General features: G+C 49.0%; 1 protein-coding gene across 2 annotated transcripts in view; it reads right to left on the reverse strand.

Annotated features, from left to right (window-relative positions):
- The window catches only part of ZFPM1 (zinc finger protein, FOG family member 1), a 177,607-nt gene that overhangs the window by 72,979 nt on the left and 80,281 nt on the right, over positions 1-24,347 (reverse strand). For both annotated transcript variants that reach the window (XM_074286229.1, XM_074286227.1), the window contains one exon: positions 23,234-23,329. In XM_074286229.1, coding sequence (XP_074142330.1) covers positions 23,234-23,329 — 96 coding nt within the window. The remainder of the gene's footprint in view (positions 1-23,233; positions 23,330-24,347) is intronic.

Genomic DNA, 24,347 nt, shown 5'->3' on the forward strand with positions numbered 1-24,347 from the left:
ACCTGGCAAAAGGGAATACAGTTATTCCCATCCTGTCTGATTCTCTGTCCACCTCTGTATCTCCCTACACATTACAGAGTCATAAGCATTTATTATATCTACTGTGAACGAGGTGCCTCATGGAAGTTGTGCTCAAGAAGAAACTAACAATGGTAACATTGAATATTGTATGAAAAGTATATTAGAGAGAAGCAGAACAAAGTACCATGGGAGGTAACAATAACATAATAAAAAACATAATAATGAAAAATTTAAAAAATAATAATAACATAATAAAAACGATTAAAACATTAATAATAATGAGAAAAACTAGCATTTATAAAGTTTCTGCTATGTGGTAGAGCTCTGGCTCTGGAGCAGGAAGATCAGAGTAGAAATCCAGCCTCAGAGACTTCCTCGCTTGTGTGACCCTAGAAAAGTCACTTAAGCCCATCTGCCTCAGTTCTCTCCCCTGTAAAATGATCTGGAGAAGGAAATGGTAAAACACCGCAGCCTCTCTGCCAAAGGGGACCACAGAGAGTCCGACATGAATGCAAGGACCGAATAGCAATCACATACCAGACCCCGGGCTAATTACCTTGTAAATATTATACCGGGGGGTGGGGGGGGGTGGGGGGGGCCTTCCTGGAAGAAGTATATTAGAGCTGGGCTTTAAAGAATAAACAGAACTTAGGCAGGTAGGGAGAAGGAGGGAAGATACCCAGGATCAGGGAAAGAAAGGCACGGGAACCGAGGATTCATTGTCTGCTGGGAATGTCAAGTGTGTGGAAGGGGGTGGCAGGAGACATGGCTAGAAAACTATGGAGATGTCAGATTGTGGAGAGCCTTGAATTCCTGATACCCAGCAAGCACTCAAACGCTTGTTGAGTGACTGACTGACTGACTGATGCCCCTGTGTCTTCCCAAGCATCCGGCAGAGTGCCTCACAGGTAATAAGGCACATCATTAAGCACACTTATTAGGTGTCTATTGAGTGAATGGACATTGTGACCTTCCTGCTCCCATTCCTTTGAAGTTAGCCAAGTAGAAGAAAGCCGATGTCCAGGGGATGCTTTACAATGCCTCCAGCTGGGCTGCTGCCTGGCTGGGAACACGGAGCACAGGGAACAGGGGAGCGAGGCTAGGCCAGGAGAGGAGCTTTTTCACCCAGTGTCGATCAGGGAGAACCAACATGACCGAAGCAGCCAGTGAGCATCAGGCGTGAAGCAGCTGCACCAATACAGAAGTAGAGTGCTGCACTGGGAGTCAGGTAAGATTCAAGTTCAAATGTGATCTTGGGAATTTAGATTGGAGCCCTAGATAAATCCCTTCATCTCCCTCATCTGGAAAATGGGGATAATATTATTATTTACTTAACAAGTTGGTCTGTGAGAATCAGATGAGCCTGGTAGGCCATGTAATGTGTTGGGAAATGGAAATAATTTAGTTAGTCTCCTTATTAGTAAAGTAGGAATAAGAAAAGGCCCTTCTTGTGCCAACAGCATGCAGTAACAAATCTGATGTACTTTGAAACTTAAAAATATGGGCCAGACGGCCCAGCGAAGGGAGCACTGGTTGGAGCCAGGAGGACCTGAGCATAGGAGCAAGTGGGAGAACGGGCCCTCTCCCATCAGAAAGCTCCGAGTGATTCTAGGCAAAAGGGCCTCGTGTTCGGCCTTGACCAGGACTCAGAATTTACGGGCACCCGCTTCCTGGCTGCCCAGAAAACCTTGCCCACCTGAGGGAGACAGATTACTCTGGGGCTGGCTGGCTGCCGAGCATCTGTGGTGGGAACATCAGCTGTGTCCTTTCCCAGGACCAGAAGCTAAAGGGCAGCCGCTCCTGGATCCTGGGCAGTGTGTGCCCTCCTGGCAGCTGTGGGGGGCAGTGCCCATCTCCCAGTGGCTAATGGAGGACAGGAGACGTAAAAAAGCAGCAAGAGGCACGACTGGGAGCAGGCGAGGGGGTCGGAGAGGCAGCTGTTTGGAAGCTCTCCGCCAGGAAAGGGTTACTGGAGAATGTAGGGATTATGTAGGCGCCTGAGTGCTCCACTGAGGTACCAAGGAGACAGGGTAGTTGGCTGGCTGGCTGCAAGGGGGAGAGATATCAGTTTCTAGATAGGTACCCAAGGAAGAGATAAAGTGCAGAGATAGCAATCACTCACACACAAATCTCATCTGCTCTCTTCCCCACTCCCCCACAGCCTTTAAAAGGGCCATCTGTATTGAAATCTGACAACAAATGGGCCCAAGAGCTCCCCACATGCCCCCCTCCTCCCACCCCTCCAAGCAAGATTTGTTCCTGGCTCCCTCGAAGGCTCCTGACCAGCTGGGGCAGTACCAGGAGCAGGGATGGAGCGGAGCCTTTAGCATCGGGCCCAGCCTCCCAGAGCGGCTGGATATCCCCCTCTCCCGTAAAGCAAGGGGCCTATATTCTGTGGTTCCTTCCAGAACTGTCTGTGCCCTGCTCTGAGCTTGTGGCCCTTGAAGCTCAAGCTTTCTCCAGTGAATTCAGCAGCACGGGCTCCTTGTTAAGTACGGCTCGTCTCCCAGGAAAGCCAGAGCTTCCAGTGGCAAGACTCCGGCCCAGCACTAGAAAGGTCCTTCCCCGAGCTGCGGACGCAGACCCTCTCCCCAAGGCTTCGGTCAGAGTCTGCAGTTTCCAGTGGGCAGGACCGGAGCTACTGGGAATCCCACCTTTCACGTGCACTGACTGAGCCTGGGCGAGCCACTCCATCACTGTCTCAGTGTCCTCATTGGTGAAATGGGATGATGACAGCACTTACTTCATAGGGTTCCCAAAAGCCCTCACTGTAAATAAAACATTTTGCCAGCCTCAAAGTCCTATAAAAATGAGAGCTATTACATACTGTACTGAAAGGCAAACAAATGCTTATTGACTTATTGAGACGTAACCACTTCTGCAGAAGTCATGGCGTGGGCCAACAAGGGGGAGGTCTAGCCCGAGTGAGGGCACCTGGACGGGGCTTAAGGGGGGATGGGGCCGAGTTCCCGAGTCAGGCCAGCTGCTGAGGCCTTCTCCTCTGGGTGAGGTACACACGTGGCTCTTTCCAGGCTGTCCCGCCCATCAGAATGAGGCTCCTCTGAAGGCAGGAGTCGCTCTGACTGTCCTGTCCCTCGTACTTAGCACACAGCGCTAACCGGACCGCACTGAGAGCTGGGCCGGACCACATGTAGTCGCAGCTTAAGAAGACACGCGGTCAGCCAAGTGTGACCGCTAAACCACAGGGGCCCGAGTCACAACGGATCAGCCCGCCTCCTGTTCCCAATACAGAAGGAGCTGGCTGATACCTTTTAATATTCTTCCGACGGGCTGGGAGCCTGCGTCCCCTGCTAGAATTCGCCAGGCAGGCTTTCCCCACCACCACAAAGGGCCGGTTTTGAGGGGGCTGGGCCTTTTCCCTACGAGCATTGATTAAGCCCTTAGCAAGTGCCAGGAGCGGTGTGGGGACACTAAGTAGGAAAGAATACCCCAACCCCTCAATCCGCCCACCGCCCACGGCCTGCTCTGCCTGCTCTCCAAGAGGAGGATGGTCCCCCGTACAAGAGATATAGAGTATAAATGAAAGGGGATCTCCGGGGAAAACGGAAAATCATTTCCAAGGGGAAAATACGTGGGGAGGAGGGAAAGGGAGGTGGGAGGGAGATTCCAGACTCTAAGCTGAGTCTCGAAAGAAGCCAATGGAAGCTAAGAGGCAGAAGTAAGGAGAGCATGGACGTGACCGGTGAGATCCAGCTTGGGGAGGGGGCTATTGCGGGAGGGACAGATGGTCAAGTCCCCTTCAGATGACCCTCCGAAAGCTACTGAAGAAACTCAGGCAAGTGAGCATGGCATCCAGGCTGGCTGCCCCAGACCTGACCCCCTCCGGCTCACCATCTGCCTCCTGGCCCTGTCCAGCTCCCCTAACCACCCCCTCCCTCTCCCCCCACCCTGTGCCTCCCGGGCCGGCCTTTTCTCTTCTCAAAGTCCGTTAATCTAACACAAATAGGGCTATCGGGTTGAAAGGCAAGTTTGAGGTGATAAAGAAAAATAGCTGAAATGATTTTTCCCACCCACACATACCAAAGCAGAGGGAAAGGAAAATACTCATACCCACACCCCAGGAGGAGTAATCGGAGAGATCTCTCCCAGGCCTGTCCATCAGAACAAGCCGTCCTGCCTCAGACTGCCCTGCTGTCCCCGATAATAAACCTTGAGGTTTTCACAGAAACTTCAGGCTGCCGGAGATTAGTCAGACAGGAGTCACAGCACAGATAAAAAAAATTACACACACACAACTGAGGAAGAAGAAGCCCAGAGTTTTCATTCATTCTAATTGAACCAGGCAGGGCCCTGGACAATGTGAGAGCCAACAGGGCCAGGCCTGAAGTAGAGGGAACGTCCCCCTACTTCTGTCAAGAGGAACAGGGCCAATCGCCAACTCAGATCTTGGCCACTTTGACCCGAGATGTTCACGTGACAAGTGGCAGGTCAAGGAGGGGAGTAAAACTCCTCCACCTAAGACATGGCGGGATGTGATGGCCAAAGTGGTTCATTATGATTGCCCTGGGGGAAGGGATTCCAAGATTAGCCCAGGAAGAAAGGTCTCCTGGAATCCTCAGCAGGGCTAAGCAGCCACCAGGCCAAAAAAGAATAATTTCTTTATAATTACACTTAACACCCACCCTGCTGGGAGACTTTGCTGAAGTCCCACGGATTAGACCCATGGCCTCAGGCAGACCTACCCAGGGGACCCCGGGCTGTGTAATATTAGCAGAACCTGGCTGGGGTGCCGAAATAATAATGATGATGATGATAATTAACATTTATACAGTACTTACCCTATGCCAGGCGGCGTGCTCTATGCTTTATGATTATCATCTCATTTGACCCTTATATCAACCCTGAGAAGCAGGTGCTGTTATTCCGACCCCCATTTTACAGATAAGGAAATTGAGGCAGACGGGGTCACCACTTGCCCCAGGGTCACACAGCTGGTGAGGTCCCGAGGCTGGAATGGAAGCCACATGCTTCTGACCCCAAGTCCTGTGCCTTATTTATTATATCATCACGCTGCCCTCTGAGAAGTTTTATCTTGACAATTCTCCCGGTTTTAGAACCCACTGCGGCCCATCAGCTTGTGATTCTTCCCCTTGTCTGAGGTGGGAGATTAGGATGATTTTGTAGTAAAATAGGTAGACTTTAAGTTAAAGGCCTCTGCAAGTGTACTGACTATGAGCCGGGTACCTACTGTGTGACTACAGCTGCCTTATCTATAAAGGGGAATAAAAACAAGCAGCTCCCCAAAAGGGGTGCCCAGAGCATACAAGAACAGCTGGGGGAGAGGGGAGAGCTTTAACAGTCAGCTAATCAGGAAAGCTAGGCCGTCTAAGAAGGGGGAGGAAAAGGCAGGCAGGCAGTATATCCTAGGCCCAAAGAAGGCCCGTTTCTGCGATATGGAATACCAAGATTGGAAACCGGTGAATTAGTCCCTCTGGCTGGAACCCAGAACCTACAAGGAAAACCAGAATGAAATGTCTAGAAAGATGAGTGGAAGCTACATGTTGGGGAAAGAAAGGGGGGGAGGACACGGAATGGAGAGAGGGGATGGAGGGGGGTTGGGGGAGCTCCGAATGCCAGAATAAGGATGAGAAGTTTGTATCTCACCCTGGAAGCACTGGGGAGCCATCGAAGCCTTTTGAGGAAGAATGTAACATGGTAAGATCTGTAATTTAAGATGATTATTCTGACCCAAGACTGAGAGCCAGACCAAGCGGACAATTAAAGCTCTCTTTATTGGCCAGATAAGGAAACCCTTGCTCAACATCATACTCAGAGCCAGGGGCAGGCTTGGAAATAAAGATGATCTTCTGATTCCAAGACACTATTCTTTTTTTTTAATTGATCAAAAAAAAATTTAACTATGAACTTAATGGCCAACAAAATAAACGTTTCCTTACACAAAGCAGAAGAGAAACTGAGGCCTGTCCATGAAATGGTGAATTTGCTGAGCCATCCTTTAAAAGGAATGAAGATGAATGCTTTTAGAAGCCAAATTGTGGACAGCGGTGGCTCCCATTTAGTGGTTTGTGAGCCCCTGGGGGCTTGTGATGATGGCCCCATAGACTGGTGCTAAAATTTCTTTAATGGAGCCTTAAGGAGTAAGTAATTGCAGAGTATTATGTGTACTAAATTACCCTGGGAGTTAATTAACACTTTTTCATCACTGTTGAAAGGGGTTGCAGGGTGAAAAAAAGAGTTGGGAACCATCGATTTGCAGCATAAAAACAAGTTTGAGGCATCCTCTCCATCTCCTTTGTACCTCCCACTTTGGCTCTCTCAGCCTTCCATGCGGACTCTGACTAAACCAAGCTATATTTTTAAAAGTAGGCTCAGAAATGAACACCCCCTTCCTCTCCACCGGGATCTTTAACTGATCTCATCTACTACTTCATCCATTCTCCCTCATATAGCAGTCCCAAGGAAGTTCCCCATCAGTGGAAATCTCTGTCAGGGATCATACAAAGAGAATAGATTCCGGTTCTAGAGGGAGGCTAGCAAAGACAACCTCTGTTTACTTCTCTAAGTCCCTTCTAATCTATAACCAGAGACAGGGAGGTATATACAATGGGTTGGATTCTAGATATATAATTTCCTCCTCCTAAACCTTAGTTTCCTTACCCATAAAATGAAGGGGCTCCCAGCATGATCATGAAAGCCTCTTCAAGTCCTGAAAAGTTTGATCCTGACGGACCCTTTCAACAAGCTGCCTCATCTGTGGGAGGTTCAGTCTATTCATCTATAAAATGAAAATAACAGCCCTTGCACTGTACTAATAATAGCCATAGCTAGCACTTATGTAGCACTTTAAGATTAGCCAGAGGAGGCAGTGTGAAAAACAGGTGGATTTGGAGCCAGAAGCTTGTGTTGTTCAGTCTTAAGTACAAATCCTACCCTGGCCACGTGCTGGCCACCTGACCTTGGATTATACTATCAATCAAGTGATCAATCACTAAGCATTTTTAAATCACCTACTATGTTCCAGGCACTTAATGGAGATATTAAGACAAAAATCAAGGAACTTGTGTTCTAATGAGAGAGAACACCCAGCACAGTGGACCGTGGGCATTTGCTAATTATCAGCTCCGGGCCAGGCACTGTACGAAGCACTGGCAACAGGCTACCCTCAAAGGGCATACAGTCTAGTGGGGGAGACACCTGTTGGGATAAACTGGAGATACTCTCAGAGGGGAAGCATGGGAGGTTCAGAGGTTAAAGGGAATTGAACTGAATCTTACAAAAAAGGTAGCTGATGTGCAGAAAGATGCACAAATAGGACACAGGAGAGGCGGGATTCGATGCCTAGTGTTCTGCTCTCCGGGCAGCTAGGTGATGCAGTGGATAGGCTGCAATCTAGAAGACACTTACTATGTGTGGCAGTCGGACAAGAGGCTGAATTAGTCTGCCTCAGTTTCCTCAACTATAAAACAGGAATTACAATAGCATCTGTCTCCTGGAGTTGTTGTGAACATTAAGGAGATCATATTTGTTAAAAAGCATTGTTCACGGTGCCTAACACGTATATGAATGCTTCCTTCCTTCCTTTTCTCCCTCCCTCCCCTTTTTCTTCTCTCTCCCTTCCTTTCTTTCCACAAGATTCATGAAGCCCTGGCCTCCTTCAGGACTCCCAGGGGGCCAAGAAGAAGAAGCTTGTCCCCCGTACTGCAGGCTGCCACCACAGGATGATTTATAGTCAAGGAGAGGTTAAAGATCCGATTCATCTTTCTGGAGCCTCGTGGGCCTAGTACCGCCTGCATGGCAAGGGGAGGGGAGGGACAGATGGAGGGGAGGCAGGAATCAATCTGACCTCTAAAAATGCCTTCCACCATAAACCTCCCGAAAGAGCTTCTGCCCTGGCCATGTTTTCTCCTCTCTGCCTATAATTAACAGTGAGTAATCTTTACTGAGCTCCTAGGAAGCGGCAGAAAACTCAAGGAAAATAGATGGCAGAGCATTAAAGAGATCCAGGGCCTTCTGATATATTTAAATATTTGATGGGGATGAAGCTCAGAGACAAAGCTAATAAAGCTGAAACGAGGCTATAAACAAAATGGAAAATGATGATGAGAGGGGAGGAGGCTTTGCTGGTTTCCATGATTCTTTCTGATTTTAAATGGCTCATTGTGATGCAGCTGAGAGGGGGTCCAGCTGGGGCAGCCGGCCAAGCCGTGGGCCCTTCCATGGAGAGCTGAGAGGGGCTGTGGAGCCAGTGTCTAATTTTACAGATGAGGAAGGTACAGCCTCGGCCTCCCCAGGAGCAGCGGCTCTGCATAAACTCCCCCACGCTCCAACGAGGAGTCCTTGTGGTGCAGTTCCCTATAAAATAGACTTTCTCCTTTATCCTCCTCCAGGCTCCATCTTCTTAAACTGTGGCTTGTGATCCCAGATGGCGTCTCATAATTGAACGTAGGGGTCACGGAATTCGGATACATTATCATTAAATGTTTGATTTGTGTACCGATTTCACATACCCATATAGCTGGGGTCCCGTGAACACCTACTGGGTGAAAAGGGACTGAAAAGCAGGAAAAGTTTACAACGCTCTGACTATGTCTCCCTTTCTTCAGGTGTTCCCTATTAACTGCGAGACTCGGGGCAAATCACCCCCAGTCTTTCATTTGTAAAAGGAAGGTGCTGCACTGGATCCCCTCTGGCTTTAAGTTTAATTTCTCCCAAGAAGAAAGGCACATTAAGGCAAAGGAGCAAGACTAACTGCCCCTTCTGCCCCTTGGCTCTACATTGCAGCGTTCAAAAAGCACTTTGCAAACCTCCTGTTTTCATCTCAGCATCTCTGGGAGGTGGGTGCTGTTATGGTCCCCATTTTATAGAGGAGGCAACTGAGGCAGGCAGAGGTTAAATGACTACCTGGCAGGTATCTGAGGCTAGATTTTAACTGGGTCTCACACTTTACAACAACAACCCAGTGTTCCACATAGTCAAAGGATTACTATCCCTGTTTTATGGACAGAGTTAAAAGGGCCAGAAAATTGACAACAGTCTAGAAAGAGTTGGAGACTAAGACTGGAACTAGGACCTTCATGTCTGTGCAGTTACATAACTGCCCCGTACGGAAAGATGCACTTCACCCAAAATTCCAGCTGGAGGGGCTCCCCGGAGACCCCCCTAACCCAGTCTCCTTATTTGACAGATGGAAGCAACCGAGGCCCTGGGAGAGAAAAGTCCAGCCCTAGCCTTCAAACCTGGCTCCCTGAGCTCCTCCTGTCCTAGTACGCTTTCCAGAGCCTGGAGGAGGGGTACAGCCAAGCCTAAAACTTGGGTCTTTTAACAATCTGGCCCTTGGGGGAGCCCAAGCCCCCGCCCCCAAGGAAACCACCTCTCCCCTTTCTCCACACCCTCTAGCTCACCCCCACCCCAAGCCAGGAAACTAGCGGATATTTTCAAAGCCTCATTCTTTCCATCAGAGGGGAAGTTCAGAAGCCAAACAACAGGAAGGGAGAAAATGTTAGAGTGATCCCGAACACCAAAGGTCCTGGGGCCATTAGTTCACTTTTTTTGTTTTGTTTTGGGTTTTTTGAGGTGGGGAGAAGACAGGGAGAAAGGACACTTTCCTCCCTAACCCTTGGAACCCCATCAGTCCTCTGTCTTCCTCTCTCCATCCTTCTCCTCCTTACACGAGCTAATTATTGAACCTCTCAGAAGCCCCGGCCTTGGTTCCCAGCACTAACTTACAATTATGGCCCCAAGTCTTTGGGACGCTCAGGGCGGGCAGTGTTGGCCGGTGCCTGACATGGCACCTCTGCTGGGCAACGAGACGCTGAGAAGCCAGCCAGACAGAAGTAGAGAGGGTCACCAGCCTGCTTCTGTCTCGTTCTTGGAGTCTGAGACCGAGGGAAAGGGTGGAGAGGGCCGGAAATGGCGAGGGAGAAAAGTACCTATCAAATAAGAAATAGAATGGAAGCTCCTTGAACACTGAGCTTGCCTCCCCTCTTGATATCCGTTAGTATCTGGCACACAGTAGGCATTGAATAAATACTTTTTGAATTGAAATGATTTGCATCGGGTTCTTTCCCAGCCAGGACCAGTGAAGATGGTTTTAAACCAAAGTTAAGAGCGTGAGACCAAGAAAAGAAGCTCAGTGCCCTCCTATACTGCAGAGAATGGCTCTGCTCTGGTCATGGGCGACCCCTGGCTCTGGGTAGCTGGTTTGCAAACCTCTGGTCCTGTTACAGGGAGGATTAAGGTCTGCAGAGTGCAGACGGCCCAGCGCTATCCAGCCTCACTACCAAGCGACTGATTCAACGCGATGCCCACACGGGGCTTTGCAGATAAATTTTGTCAAACTTGTCGAGCCCTTCTTTTTTAATTCTTTGCTATAAAGGATGATTCTCTGGGAGGGGAGAGGAAAAGTATATATTAGGAAGTGTTATAAAAACAATCAAAGATATCAAGAAAAAGTATTTTTTCAGCTTTCTTTAAGTCCTTGTCCTGGCATTCAAAGCCCTGCACAATCAGGCTCCCTGGCTACCTTTCCAGGATTCGTCTTCGTTCCCTTTACGTTGCGAGCCAAACCGTTGTTCTACATGCCCAGCCGTATGACATACGGTCTCCTTGCTCCAGGCCTTTGCATGGGCTGTCCCTCATGCCTGGAATATACCCCCCCCTCTCTGCTCCTGGGAGTTCCTTCATCACTCAACCCGGACGCCATGTCCTCCTAGAAGTCTTTCCTGATCCCCTCCTCCCTTCTTTTCAGTTCTAAACATCCTTTCCTTCCCAAAATATGTTTATTCACCTGTGTACACACACACACACACACACACACACACACACACACACACCCGGTATCCCCAAAGTTTTAGGCAATTTGAAAACCATTTACACTACATAAGCCGACACAAGGCTTTTGGAATACCCGATCCTTGAGGTCAGGGGCCATTTGGGTTTCCCTTTATCACCTGCTACGTGCCTGGCACACAGTAGAGACTTTATTAATATTGTACCGAATTCTTACATCTGCACAACATGTCTGTAAGGTGGGGATTATTATTATTCTTATTTGACACGCAAGGCCCCGGAGCTGGGGGCAGTTAGGACCATGGTCCCTAAGCTAGACCAAGAGCCTGAATTTGGCAGGCTCTCCTAAGGGCCAGCCCAGAGCCTCTGATGCTTCGGACAGAACCCAACTCCTAGCAACGGCCTTCCCTTTTACCCCGAGAAGGGAGGCAGCCGGAACAAGCAAAGCGGGGACAGAGCCTGGCCGACACTCAGGGTCCCTTTTTCTCTCCCCAGTCCTGCCTGACCTAGAGCAGGGGCCCGGTTTCCCTGCAGCTCCCCCGCAGCCCCAGGTTTTCCTTTAATTATAAATGGATGATCTGTTTTATTCTAGTTTTCTTATGGCTCATAAATACAGAGCCAGGCTGGGAAGGAGTCAAAGGGCCCAGCACATTTTGATATGCAGAAAATTTCGCCTCAGAAAGACGAGGTAAATGTGGCAGGCTCCATCTCTAAATGCTCCCAAGTTGAGGATTATAGATTATAGCTATCAGTGATTTGCATATCAGAATTTTAAGCAGCCAACCCCCTCCAGCGAACAAGGTCATTTCAAAGATAAAAAATACTTTTTCTTCTCCCCTCCCACCCTTTCCTCCCCCTTTTAAATTCAGTTTGCATTTCATATAGCTAGAGCAAGAGACAGCCCCTCCCCTCTGCCTCTGCCCGCCCTGGTCACCTGGGCCCCAGGACGGGCAGAGGGGATGGCTGAGGCTCTGTCAGGGAATCAAGATTAGAAGAGGGGGTCAGAGCAGTAAGGGGGGAGAGGGCACCTAGTGCAGGGTGAGTACGGAGTCACGGTTGCCCGGCTATGCCAGTGCCCTCTGCCTCTCTCAAGAGGAAATGTACCCAAGGCTGTGGGTCAGAAATGGAACGGTGACCAGGGCTCAGCGGGGCTCACAGGACCAGGAGGAGGTTCTCCCTGGGCCAAAGAAAGGTATCCTCCGATGAATGTGAGGGGGAGGCCAGTGAGAAGAGGAAGAATAAATCCGAGTTCATTATCTCTAGTGCAGGAAGACAATTTACTAGGGCACAGAAGAATTAAACCTTAGGGATTACCAGTGTTTAAAAAGAGTCTCCTGGTACCTAATGTGGGCAGAAGGGTTTATTGGAATTTGATGTATGTGCTGGGGATGGTGGTGAGGGGAGGAGGGAGGAGTTGAAGGGCGGGAGGAAGGTCAGAGTTAGAGACATTCCATAAACACTTATCAAGCACCTACGGTGTACCAGATGCACATAAGAAGACCAAACCAAAGATGGTCCCTGCCCCCAATTAGAGATCTCACAATACAGATCACTGCTTGGCAGCCATGTTGGCTGCTGTCTCCCACCCCGGCGGCTTCCCCCTTGTGTCCCCTCACCACCGATCCCAATGAAGATGTGCAGGAACCACTGCTGAAAATGAGGGGAATGAAGCTCTAAAACCCCCGAGGCCGGGCTGTGAGCCTACAGATTGTCCTGCCACCGTTGGGAGAGTGACAAAGGTGGCTTTCTGCATGTTCCTCAGAGCAAACTCCAGGGACAATGGAGGATCCGAATTCTAATTTGGGGGCGAATTTTACTAGGAAAAAGGGGCCATCGTGAGTCCTGAGAAGCACGCCTCATGCAGAGATTTCATTCGCTTTCTTGGGAGATGACCTATGTTCCCGAAGACAGGTCTTCCCCTGAGCCACCTTGACCAGAGGCTGGGGCTTCTGAGAGGACAGGAACAAGGTGGTGATGAGGGCTCCCGGGGTTAGTGGGATGGGACGTATCGCAAGAGAGAGGACAATGCTCCCTGCATGGTAGAGTGGACTAAGCCCTGTGGAGCGGGGTCAGCAGCACGCTGAGTACACGTTCCGGTTCTACAATAACTTTGTTTCCTTGGACAGCCCTCTTCATTTCTCTGAGCCTTCGTTTTCTCATCTGTGAAGTGGGAATTATAACACTTATGTACTACTTCTCCCACAGGAGGATTGTGAGAAATGTATGTGAGTAAGGAAGGGGTTCCTCAAGGTGGGGAACTGAGGAATTCCCGGTCCAGCTCCATAGATAAGGCCTAGGGAGTTGCCTAAGGAACACAAGGTTAAGTGTCCCACAGCTAAGTAGTATCAGAGACACTACCCACCATCCCACACCGCTTAGAAAGGAAGGAAGGAAAGAAAGAATTAGAGTTCCCATCATTGACCGAGTTCCTACCATTAATCAATTATCAATAATCAATCAGTATTTACTGAGGCCCTACTATGTGCCAGGCACTTTGCTGAGTAAGCACTGGGGAAAACAAAAATCCCCCTCCCCCCATTTCCCCCCCAACCCCATTACCACAGGAGTTCCTGCCTTCAAGAAACTTACAGTCTAACGAGGAAGACCACATGAAAATAACTACGTACAAAAAAGATCCGGGCAGGGTAAAGCGAGGGTAGTCTTGGGGGGAAGAGCTTTAAAAGTCCTGGAAAAGGCTTCTTACAGACAGTAGGACTTAGCTGAGGCTTTCAAAAAGCCAGGGAAGACCTGAACTCAAGCCCAGCGGAGGAAGATGAAGCACGTGTGTCTGGGCTAACGCAGTGTGATGGATCCAGCTCTGGCAAGCCTTGGTTAGGAGGAGCGAGAATCCTCCAGTGTCACAGTATATGACTCTGAGCTGGAGCCAGCGTCCGTATTTCATACAATCACAGCGCAGAATTATGCAGAATTTGAACACATGAGACTTCTTCAGGGAATTCTTTAATTGCACTATCCCTGACGTGCTCCCAGGCGCTGAGCGCTGCTTCTCTTCTCCGAACCCCTGGAGCTTCCACACTCTGCGCCCTATCATCCCATCCCCAAGCCTCTGCCAGTCTGAACGGTCCCCTAACTTTTTCTGTAGCGTGGGCAATTGGGAAGGCGAGTCCTCCTAAGATTTCAACGGGAAGAAGACTGGACTGAGAACTAAAGGACCCCACTTACAAGTTCCCAGATTTTGATCTGAGGCCATTCGTCTAACAACCCCCTCCCCCATTGTTCATTCCGCCACGTCTGATTCTGTGACCCTGTGGACCAAAGCGCGCAGTCCTGAGACCTAAGGGGCTCCTCTTCTGGGGCATTAGGTCTCCTCCACGTGACAGCAGAGAAAACTGAGGCGGCCCAAGAAAGGCGGAGAGCCTCGTCCACGCTCACATGGTCCTAAGTGGAAGGGAGGAGATTTGAACACACTTCCCACTTTATGACCCAAGCCCATGTCACCTCTAGGGGCCTCCGGGCCTTCAAACTACGTCTAGGGTTCCAGCCTGTCTTTTCGACGCCTATAACCCCTGGCACAGGACACTCGAGAGCTCTCTGCTCTGCCCAGAGATAGCTGAGCGAAGGCTGGGAGACAGAACAGAGCAACGGGAGCCCACCGGGTCTGGAGACGAGGAAGCTCAGACCCTGAAAATGAACAAGACACTTCCCCTCATAAGCCGGGCGCTTCTCAAGGGTACAAATGAGGGTGTGGGACCGAATTGTTTCTAAAGGACTTCAGAGTTGGAGCTTCTACAAACTCTTGGCTCGGGATCAGGTAGGAGATTTTGTGGGGCAGACGGAACATGTTCTAGGTCATTGGAAAAGGGGGTCAAGATCCTCATGGAGCTAATGGCTTGTCAAAGAGCATATGATAGAACTGGGTTTCGCGGTCCTCCGGCACCGGGCTCGTTTCGGCTTTAGTTCAGGGCCAGCTGGGAAGACAACAGGGACATCTGGCTGGTAGTCAGCAGTCCTCCTGAAACAATTTTACCCCAAACCACCCCCTCCCTTTAATATGGAGAGGACCTCAGTGTCTTCCGATCTAAGATTCATACCGGACCATTTTAATTAAACAGGATGTGTGCATAGAATAATTATGGAAGGGCTTCGCTTTTTTTTTGGTAATAAAAATTATCAATATATTTGCATCTTACATCCCAGCTTTCATAAAGTGCTTCCATACCCATGCTCTCATTTGATCCCGCAGTATGCCCCTGAGGTCGTAGGGCGCATCTCCCTATTTTACAGAAGGAAACTAAGTCAAGGCACTCGGCTAGGGCGCAGGGCAGGAGAGGGGGGAGCCAAGCCCCCCGTCACGGATTCGGCTCACTCCAGAGTGAGTCATTAGGGAGGTTAAGAACTGTGTGTACGTGTGCTGAAATGCCGAAGTGAGTGGTTTGTTACTGTGAGAGAGATAGGAATCACACCGCCGGGCAGGGTCCAGCCAATACAGAGGGGAAGGGGGGGTAGAGAGGGACCCCTCCCCCCTTCGACTTCCCCCACGTACACGTCTCTGGGACAGAGACCCAGGAGAGGATGTTCTGGGAGTCTTGGCTCGGGCAAAGCATTCTGGGGGCTGTAGCTCCCCTCCGTCTCCCCTCCCCGCCCGCCCTCCATATTACATCTTCACAGCTGCCATTGCTGACATACAGCGGATCCTGAGAGATAAAAAGAAAATTCAGACTGCTCAAAGTTTTTTGCCAGACCCATTCCTGATAAGTGCAGCGCCTGCAAGAAGGCTGATAGAACGCCTATCACCGCGGTTAGTGTGAGAGGAACAGCCTATCGGACCGGCATCGCGGGGCTGCCATCAGCTCCCTACCACACAGAAATTAATATCACTCCAATTACCAGAACAGCGATGGGCTGGGAGCAGCCGATAATAAAAATCTCTTTTCCATAAAGAATGCAAATAACTCCCCAAAATAAAATAAAATAACCCTTACTGATCTGAAAAAGCAGGGGAGGGGGGAGCCACCTTCTAACAAAAAACAAGCCGAGTCCACTGGGATCTTTGCCAATCTTAAAACTCCGGCCCTGGGGGTAAAATGAGTATCTCGAGTCCCAAGGGGGAGGATTCCCAGAACCCAATAGCAGGTGCCATCTTTTCCTTCCCAGGAGTCCGGAAAAATAAAACTTTTCTTTAGGAATGTTGGGGGGAAGCTAGTCTAACCCTGCCCTCCTTTTCCATCAAGCTTCTACTCCTCCAAGTTAGCAGGGTGGCAGACAAATATTTGCATCTTACATCCCAACTTCCATATCCATGATCTCATTTGATCCTTACAATCCCTGTGAGGGAGGTAGGGTATATTTCCCTATTTTACAGATAAGGAAACTAAGTCAAGTCACTTGGCCAAAGGAACAGGGCAAGAAAGTTGTAAGAGACAAAATATAGGCCTGAGAGTCAAGACGTCTCACTCTAGTCCTGGTTCTATCCCTTAGCATATCTCTTAGAAAGAGCTGAAAGGACCTGGAGATAGGGGGAAATGACCCCAGTTATTCTTTTTCTATTCTGCCATGCTGTCTTCTCAGTGCTAAGAGGTTGCCCTACATAAGAGGGAAAGGGACCCACATGTGCAAGAATGTTTGTGGCAGCCTCTTTGTAGCGGCCAGAAACTGGAAACTGAGTGGGTGCCCATCAAGTGGAGAATGGCTGAATAATTGTGGTATATGAATATTATGGAATATTATTGCTCTGTAAGAAATGACCAGCAGGATGATTTCAGAAAGGCCTGGAGAGACTTACATGAAGTGATACTGAGTGAAATGAGCAGGACCAGGAGGTCATTATACACTTCAACAACAATACTACATGATGATCAATTCTGACGGACGTGACTCTTTTTGACAGCGAGATGATTCAGGCCAGTTCTAATGGTCTTATGATAGAGAGAACCATCTGCATTCAGAGAGAGGATTGTGGGAAGAGTGTGGACCACAACATAGCAATTTCACTTTTGTTGTTGCTTGAATTTTATTTTCTTTCATTTTTTCCATTTTTGATCTGATTTTTTTTTGCACAGCATGATAACTGTAGAAATATGTATAGAAAAATTGCAAATTTAACATATATTGGGATTACTTAGTACCATCTAGGAGAGGAGACGGGGGTAAGGGAGGGAAAAATTTGGAGCACAAGTTTTTGCAAGGTTGGATGTTGAAAATTATCTATGCACATGTTTTGAAAATAAAAAACTTTAATCATAAATTTTAAAGGGGAGGGTTGCCCCCAGAACTGGTAGTCTGTATGTCACTGGTTAGTGCCCATTGGCAAATCTCTTCACATCTAAAGCCTCAGTTTCTTCATCTGTCAAGTACAGGGTCTGAACTAAATGAACTCTAAGGTCTTTTCCAAGCTCTGACATTTGATGATTCCAAGTAACTACTTGAGGTCAGAGACCTCAAGCTGCGGCTCCTATAAACAGCAGCTCATCGTTGTAGCATTTGTCACTGATAACAAAGAGCACCTCTGGTCCCTGCTGATCTCAGTCAACAAAGCCCCTCTGTCCTCTATCCCCCTCCCAAAACCCCACACATATTTGTGTGTTTCTCTCACTCCCCCGCCGTGACCTCGAGAGAGAAATGGGAATTCCATACTCAGGCTCCTCCCGGTGTGCATTTCCAGACTCCCTCTGAACAGGGAGCCACAGGAAGGTCCTGGGCAGAGAAGTGAGCAGGTGGTCAGTCTTTCACATGGACTGGTTCCTCCGCAGACCAGCCCTCCAAGCCCGGGGGTGTGGCCGCACAGCTGAAGCGAGACCTCAGGGAAGGAAGGGGTCAGGGTCACAGCTCAGAGAGATACCTGGCGTCACTGAGGCTAGGTCTGGGTTTAAGGAAAATGTCATTAGTACTTATCTCAGTGTCCTGAAAGTGAGTTAAATGGGTCTTCTCCCCCTCATACTGGCAAGATAGTGACAGCTCATTAGGCCCGGTGTCATTTACATCTATTTTAAATAGACTGTGCCTTGACACTGGAGCCTTTCCAATTGGCCCTTTTGCCCAGCACACTCTGTGCTCACTGCTTCTTCAAATTCTAGTCACCATCACGCTTCAGGTCAGGCCACCTCCTCCGTGAAGTCTTCCCTGAAGACTGATCTCCTCTGCTCTCTTCCACCATTCATACATCTTTCCCCCACTTTGGGGAGTCCAGTCACGATTTCATGGGCATGGCGAGCTCCACCAATACGGGCCATTAACTGTTCTGAAACTTATATTCTGACAGAACTGCCAAGATCGCCGACAGTGGGATGCCTTGCCGTGTTACCTGGACCTTGCTCTTCTTGGCTTTGGGGTCTACTCTCCACCAGTCACACCTGCCACTTTCTAACAACCTAAAACACAACTGAAGAGGCATTTACACAGAACGTCTTCCGTTCCTCAATATTATTTCATGTTAGTCTTGCCTTCCCAACTAGATTATGTCTTGAGGGAAAAAAGTCTTTTTCTGTCTGTGGAAGAGCATGGCGGCATGGCGTTGTGTACATGAAAGGAGCATAATATAAGTTTATTAGGGGACTGATTAATGGCTGCAGCCTTGGCTAGAAAATCCAAGGCAAATCCCCTTCCTCTGAGCTTCTGTTCCTTCACGATTAAAAAGGGACTATGGCACACCTACTTCACAGCGCTGTTAGAAAAACAGTATATAAACTTTCCAAGGGCTAGACAGACAGGAGCTGCTTGCCTGCCCACCTGAGGAGCGATTGGTCATTGTACCAAAACAGTGAAACCCAGCGGGTATCAGATGGACTTAACGAGACTGTCAATGGAAGGGAATCAATGGGACTGTTCATAAAGTGGGAAGGGTTAAGACCAAGTCCTTCCCCTTTGATACTATTTTTATTTATGACTATTCTATTCTTCTGGATAGAATAGAAGCTCTTTGAAGCCAGGAACGTGTTTCTTTGGGAAATAGGGACTTTTATTTTTGTATCTCCAGAAACTAGCACAGTTCCTGGCCCTTAATAGTCATTTAATACATATTTGTTGAATGACAGATGGACATTGCCTTTTGAGAAGGAGGTAAATGGGGGAGAAGAGGGTAAAGTGTTCTTGGTGACTATTAACTTTTTGTCCTTCACTGTCCACTTCTGTGGTCAGAATATCTCAGGGACGTCTCCAGCCTGCCCTGTTCACCAAGAGTAATTGAGATTGTTGGCTTAAGGCAGGTAACTGAACCATGACCAGCCGGCCTGTGGGCTGAAGAGCGGTTGGCCAGAGGCTTCTGGGAACACATCGGCTGTCAGACTGGTCACTGAATGGCCTGGCGGTTGGGAAGGTTTTGTTGAGTCAGCCTATATTCCCTTCCTCCACCTCCCATGATGGTCCTTGGGGTCTGAGAGCAGGGAAGGAGGGAGCAGAGAGACAGGCTGATTAGGCCTGGGAGGCCTAAGATTTCCTGTCAGCCCATCCCGGAAGGGCCAGTGTTATCAGTGATGCCGGGAGCCTGTTTCCCTTCCTGGAGAAGATTGAAGGGAGGGGGGAGGTGCCTTGGGATCACTGGGGAAATATCTAGGCAAGGGGGCAGAGAGGGGAGAAGAAGGGCTAAACACCAGCTTACCCATGATGCACTCACAAGGGGGCTTCCTACTCTGGCTGCTTTTCCCTGTAGATGTAGGAAAACCCTCACTACACAGGGGGTGTCCACTTACAAGAACAGTGGGGGACGGTCCTGGTACCCGTCAGGAGAAGCCGCTCCCCCTTGCAGAGGGCACCTCAAAGTGCCGCTCAGTCTGATGGCCCAACCAGAAAGGCAAGATTCCCATCACCTAGCGAATTCACAGTCTTGCTCTAGAACCTCTGCTCCAAGGGGACAGAGGGACCAAGATGGGCCTCCAACCCATACTACATGTTGGCTAGCACCGTTTATTTGCAAACCTTAACGTACTAGGGAAAGGCTATTGATTACTTTTATGTATATATTAATAGTTTTTATTTACCAGATATATCCATGGGTAATTCTATAACACTGACAATTGCCAAACCTTTTGTTCTAATTTTCCCCTCTTTCCCCCTTCCCCCCAGATGGCAGGTCGACCAATACATGTTACATATGTTAGAGTAAATTAAATGTAATATATGTATACATGTCCAGACAGTTGTTTTGCTGTACAAAAAGTTGATTACTTTTATTACCAATCATTATGACTACAATAACTTTGCACTATTCCCTTTCTACCCACCATGGTTTTCACCTTCCTTGTCCACCATCAGCCAAGAGGGAAGCATGACAAAATCCAACGACTGTTGACTCAGAAGACAGAGGACATGGTCCAAGTCCTGCCTTTGAAGCTTATTATCTGTGTGACCTCTCACAAGCCACTTAACCTCTAGGCCCATTTCCTTATCTGAAAAAATATGAGGGCCTGCACTAAATATCTTACAGCTCTGTGATCAGATAAATAAGAGAATCCAGGAATTCATAATACGCCAAGATCCTTTTGGGGGCTACTGCCCTGAGCTATCACTGGAGCCCCCCCAAAGTGTTTCTAGCTACACTTGGGTTCCTCGGAGGACCCTAACCCAGAAGTCTTTTTCAAGACTCATCTATAAGGCTATCTCGTGGCCTCCTTATTCTGACTCTTGAGTATTTCTCCATTGGTTTTGGATATTTCCTATCTGATAAATGGGTACATTTCTCCACAAAGCCTTACTCTGTCAGTATATGGCGGTAAACTTAGCTCCTCGAGATTACAGCAGAGAAGTAAGCATTTCAGGAGGTCCTACCTGTTTGTTCCAGAGCACCCAGTGCCAGGCTTTGTCCTCGGACAGGGCTCAACAGTGGCCATCATCCTGGGGCCAGTCTAGCTAAATCTGAATTGGTCATTAGGGAAGGGATTATTCACACTCATGACGACCATCATGTTTAATAATAGCAATTACTTATTTAGTGCTTTAAGACTCGCAAAACTCCCTTGAGGGAGTATAAACACCATGAAGACAACAACTGTTTCATTTCCGTCTTACTTCCCTGGGTCCAGCCCCTGGCACAAAGCCGACATTCATGTTTGTCGATTGATTGAGTGAGTGACACAAGGACATAATCACAACTCCTAAAGTACTACTACAATAGACAGAAGCCTGGTTTCCAGTGGCCCAAAGCTACTCTCCTAAGTCAGCCTTGATCAAAGCCACATACCTCCAGCTCTTTCTCAGAGGGAAGAGAGGCCATCAGCCATGACAAGGAGAAGCACTTAGGCTTTGGTCTCTGCCTCAGGCAGTGAAATAACCCATCTGCTCCTTTTCTCCAATCTGACTCCAAGGCCTCTTTCAAAAATGACCCTAGCCCAAACCCTTCTATTGGTGAACTCTTTCTAAGCTCCCTTCCAGACACAGACACAAAGAAAAAAATAGATTCAGAAATCTAAGTATAGTCCAACCTCCCTCACTCCATGTTCTGTGTGGCTCTCTTCATAGACATTCTTTGAAGGCGTTTCCTTTTATTTTCTTTACATTTTTAACTAATTTAGGACTAATGGAGCTAATTATTTATAGAACCCCTTCTTTCCTCCCCCTGCCCCCCTGGGCTCTCTCATCTCTACTTAGTGTTTCTTTTTTCAGAATGCTCTCTCCTGTGGAAATCCTACCTCACCTGCAAAATCTAGCTCAAAAGGCATCTCCTCGATCACTGCCAGGTGGACAGGTGTTCTCCCTTTTTATTTGTACCTCTCAATAGCACTCATCATATTCACAAAGAAGGAACTTAGCAGCCGCCCCCCCCCCCCCCCCCCGCCCGTCTGACCTTTATATTTTATGCAAAAGCAAACCTACAGATATTTAAGTGACTTGCCCAATATCCTCTAGGTAATGAGTAGGAGAGCCAGGATTTCAACAAGTATCCTTTGATTTTAAAAAATCTAGCATTCTTTCCACAGTACCAATCTGGCAGTTATTTGTGTCACCCAACCATTTTATTTTCCCCCTCCGTCAGATGGCAGATTCCTGGAGTGGAGGGACCAAGCCTTGTTCATCTCTGTATGTTCCAGAGCACCCAGTGCCAGGCTTTGTCCTCAGAAAAAATTCAGTGAATACATAAACTCTAGCCACCCATCCATCCCTTCACCGTATACATACAGCCACCTTTCTTCTCGCTCCGATAGTGTCCGCCTTCCCTATCCTTCCGGCCCCAAATTTGTAAAAAGGGAAGGCAGACACAGCAAAATGAAAGCAGACCTCTGTGCATCCTGCCAAAGCGTTCATTAGAGTAGAGGGAGAGCCAACCCGACAGCCAGCCCGGCCTGGCCACGCCACCACTGGGGGCATTTGCCGAGACTTAGCTTTTCTCCTTCCTTATCAGCACTAATTACACTTCAGGATACAACTCAGACAGACTTTCCTTCTCCCACTTTTTGCCTCCTAGTATCTTCCTTTGAATCCTAGGTCTTAGGAAAGAGAGACATGATTCAAGAAGGTCATTCTCTGTTTAACATATACTGGATTCCTTGTTATCTAAGGGAGGGAGAAAAAAGTTGGAACACAAGACTTTGTAAGGGTGAATGCTGAAAACTATTTTTGCAAATATTTTGAAAATAAAAAGCTATTAAAAAATCATTCCCAGGACCCTTCCTATAATGGACCTCCCTGAAGTCACAGAAGATAGATTTCACTATCTAAAACATGTCAACCTAACTCTTGCTATGGTGGAAAGACTAACTCCCAATCCGAGGAAGAGAGACAAAAGGATACTGAATGATAGGAAGAGAGAATGAAGGAGAGAAAGATCTTGCCTGAAGGCGGTAGGAACAAGGGTGGGAATATCAGGTATGAGAGGAAGGAAGAGACAGACAGAGGAAGCCGGGTGAGTGGGAGGGGCGAGGAGGCAAGGGAAAGGAGGGAGACACGAGGCCAGAAGCTCTTTACCTGGACTGTGCAGCAAGGTCCCTGAGTAGTTTTCTGGCCTTTGTGAGCTTGAGTGGGGAAAACCTGCCTTCTCCGCCCCCCCCCCATTATAATTGGTTTTCTTTCTAATCTAGGTATTTTATTTATTTCAAATAAATCAATGTATTTTTTTCAAAAAGTATTCTGAGAAGGGGGTCCTGAGTTTCACCAAACTGACAAGGGGTCCAGGTCACAACAAAAAGGTTAAAAGCCTCGGAACTACAGAAAAGGAGAGGAAGAGGGAGAAGAGGAAATGGGGTGGGAGGAGGAAGAGAGAGAGGGGAATGGGGTGGGGAGGGGGGAAGAGGAGGTAAAGTGGAAAAGAAGGAAATGGGAAAAAAATCAAGGAGAAGATGTAAGGAGGGAAGAAACTACGGCAGAGGAAAAGAGGACGAGAAAGCGCTGTGGAGATGGAAGAATCAGACTACAAAGGGAGGGAGGATCTCAGATCCCGCCATGCTTGGAGGAATTCTCTTGGAGACCAAGGTCTTCTCGGCGCGTCCCCATCCATCCCACACCCGCTCTTGCTGCGCGCCCGCACCAGGTGGGCAGGGGGATGGAGGTCGGTTACCTGGCCCATTCCACGGGCTCGCCTCTCCTGGGCCACGGTCAGGCTCCGGCTCCTCCGGCTCCTTGGGGCCTTCTGGGCTTTCCTGCACGTCTCCTTCTGTTGAGGAATAAGCAGAGTCACTTTTCTGCTCCGGAGCCGGGGGCGAGGCGGGCGCGGGGCCTTGGGGCGGCCTTCCCTCACCATCCCTCCCTTCCTCCCCTGCCCCCGCCCCCACCCCCAGAGGGGGTCTTCGCCGGGCCCTTTTGCCAACAGGGGATCCCAGTTCCGGGTTTATGGCCCTCCAGCCCTCCACCCGAGGGCGAGCTCCTAAGTGCCAGGGCAGAAGGGAGGACTGAGCCTTTGGAGGGAGCCGGGGGTGGGGGTGGGGGAGGCGACCGGCAGAACGGCTGCCGCCATTTTTTTCCGGGTGCTTGGGAACTCTGCGGCCTCTTTGATTAACAGCAGCAGGAACACTAATAATGACGGCTCGGTTAATAATTAGAACGGGCAGCGCAGTCACCCTTCCCGCCTCTCCCAGGGCCCGGCGGCCACGGCTCCCGGGCCTGGCTCGGGGTGGGCTCTGCCTAGCAACTTGATAACAATTATTTTTCTTTATTAACCGCTGTGGGAGATGCTGCCGATAAGCCTATGTGCATATGACAGTGGGACAGATTAGTGCGCAAAGTACATGTTTGCCTTTACATCCCGGGGCTGATAACCACGGCGGCCCGATCGATGGGCACCCAGAGAGTACGCCCAGGGGTGACGTCACCGGCATTTCAGATTATTAATGCCGGCGATAAGCCCGATGATTAACATCAAATAAATCAATCATGCCGTATAAAAGTCCTATTATTTTTGGCTATAAATCAAAGTAGATGGCATATTGATTTTTATCCATCCCGGTGAAAGCTTTCCTATGGGGCCACAAGAGCGGTGTAACTGCAGCCGCCCAACGCTATCGACCCTATCAACTTTTTATCAAAGCAGGCCAGTACCAGGTGCACCTCGGGCTGCTGTTCCCGGCTCCCTGGCAGCCCTCCCCGCCCCCGCGCTCCCCCTTCCCTATCTGCTCTGCTCTGCATCAGCTCTGCCATCAGATAACGCGCCTCCTGCTTCCCTCTCAGACCGGCCG

This window comes from Sminthopsis crassicaudata, chromosome 2 (genome assembly GCF_048593235.1).
Source record: "Sminthopsis crassicaudata isolate SCR6 chromosome 2, ASM4859323v1, whole genome shotgun sequence".
Lineage (NCBI taxonomy): Eukaryota > Metazoa > Chordata > Mammalia > Dasyuromorphia > Dasyuridae > Sminthopsis > Sminthopsis crassicaudata.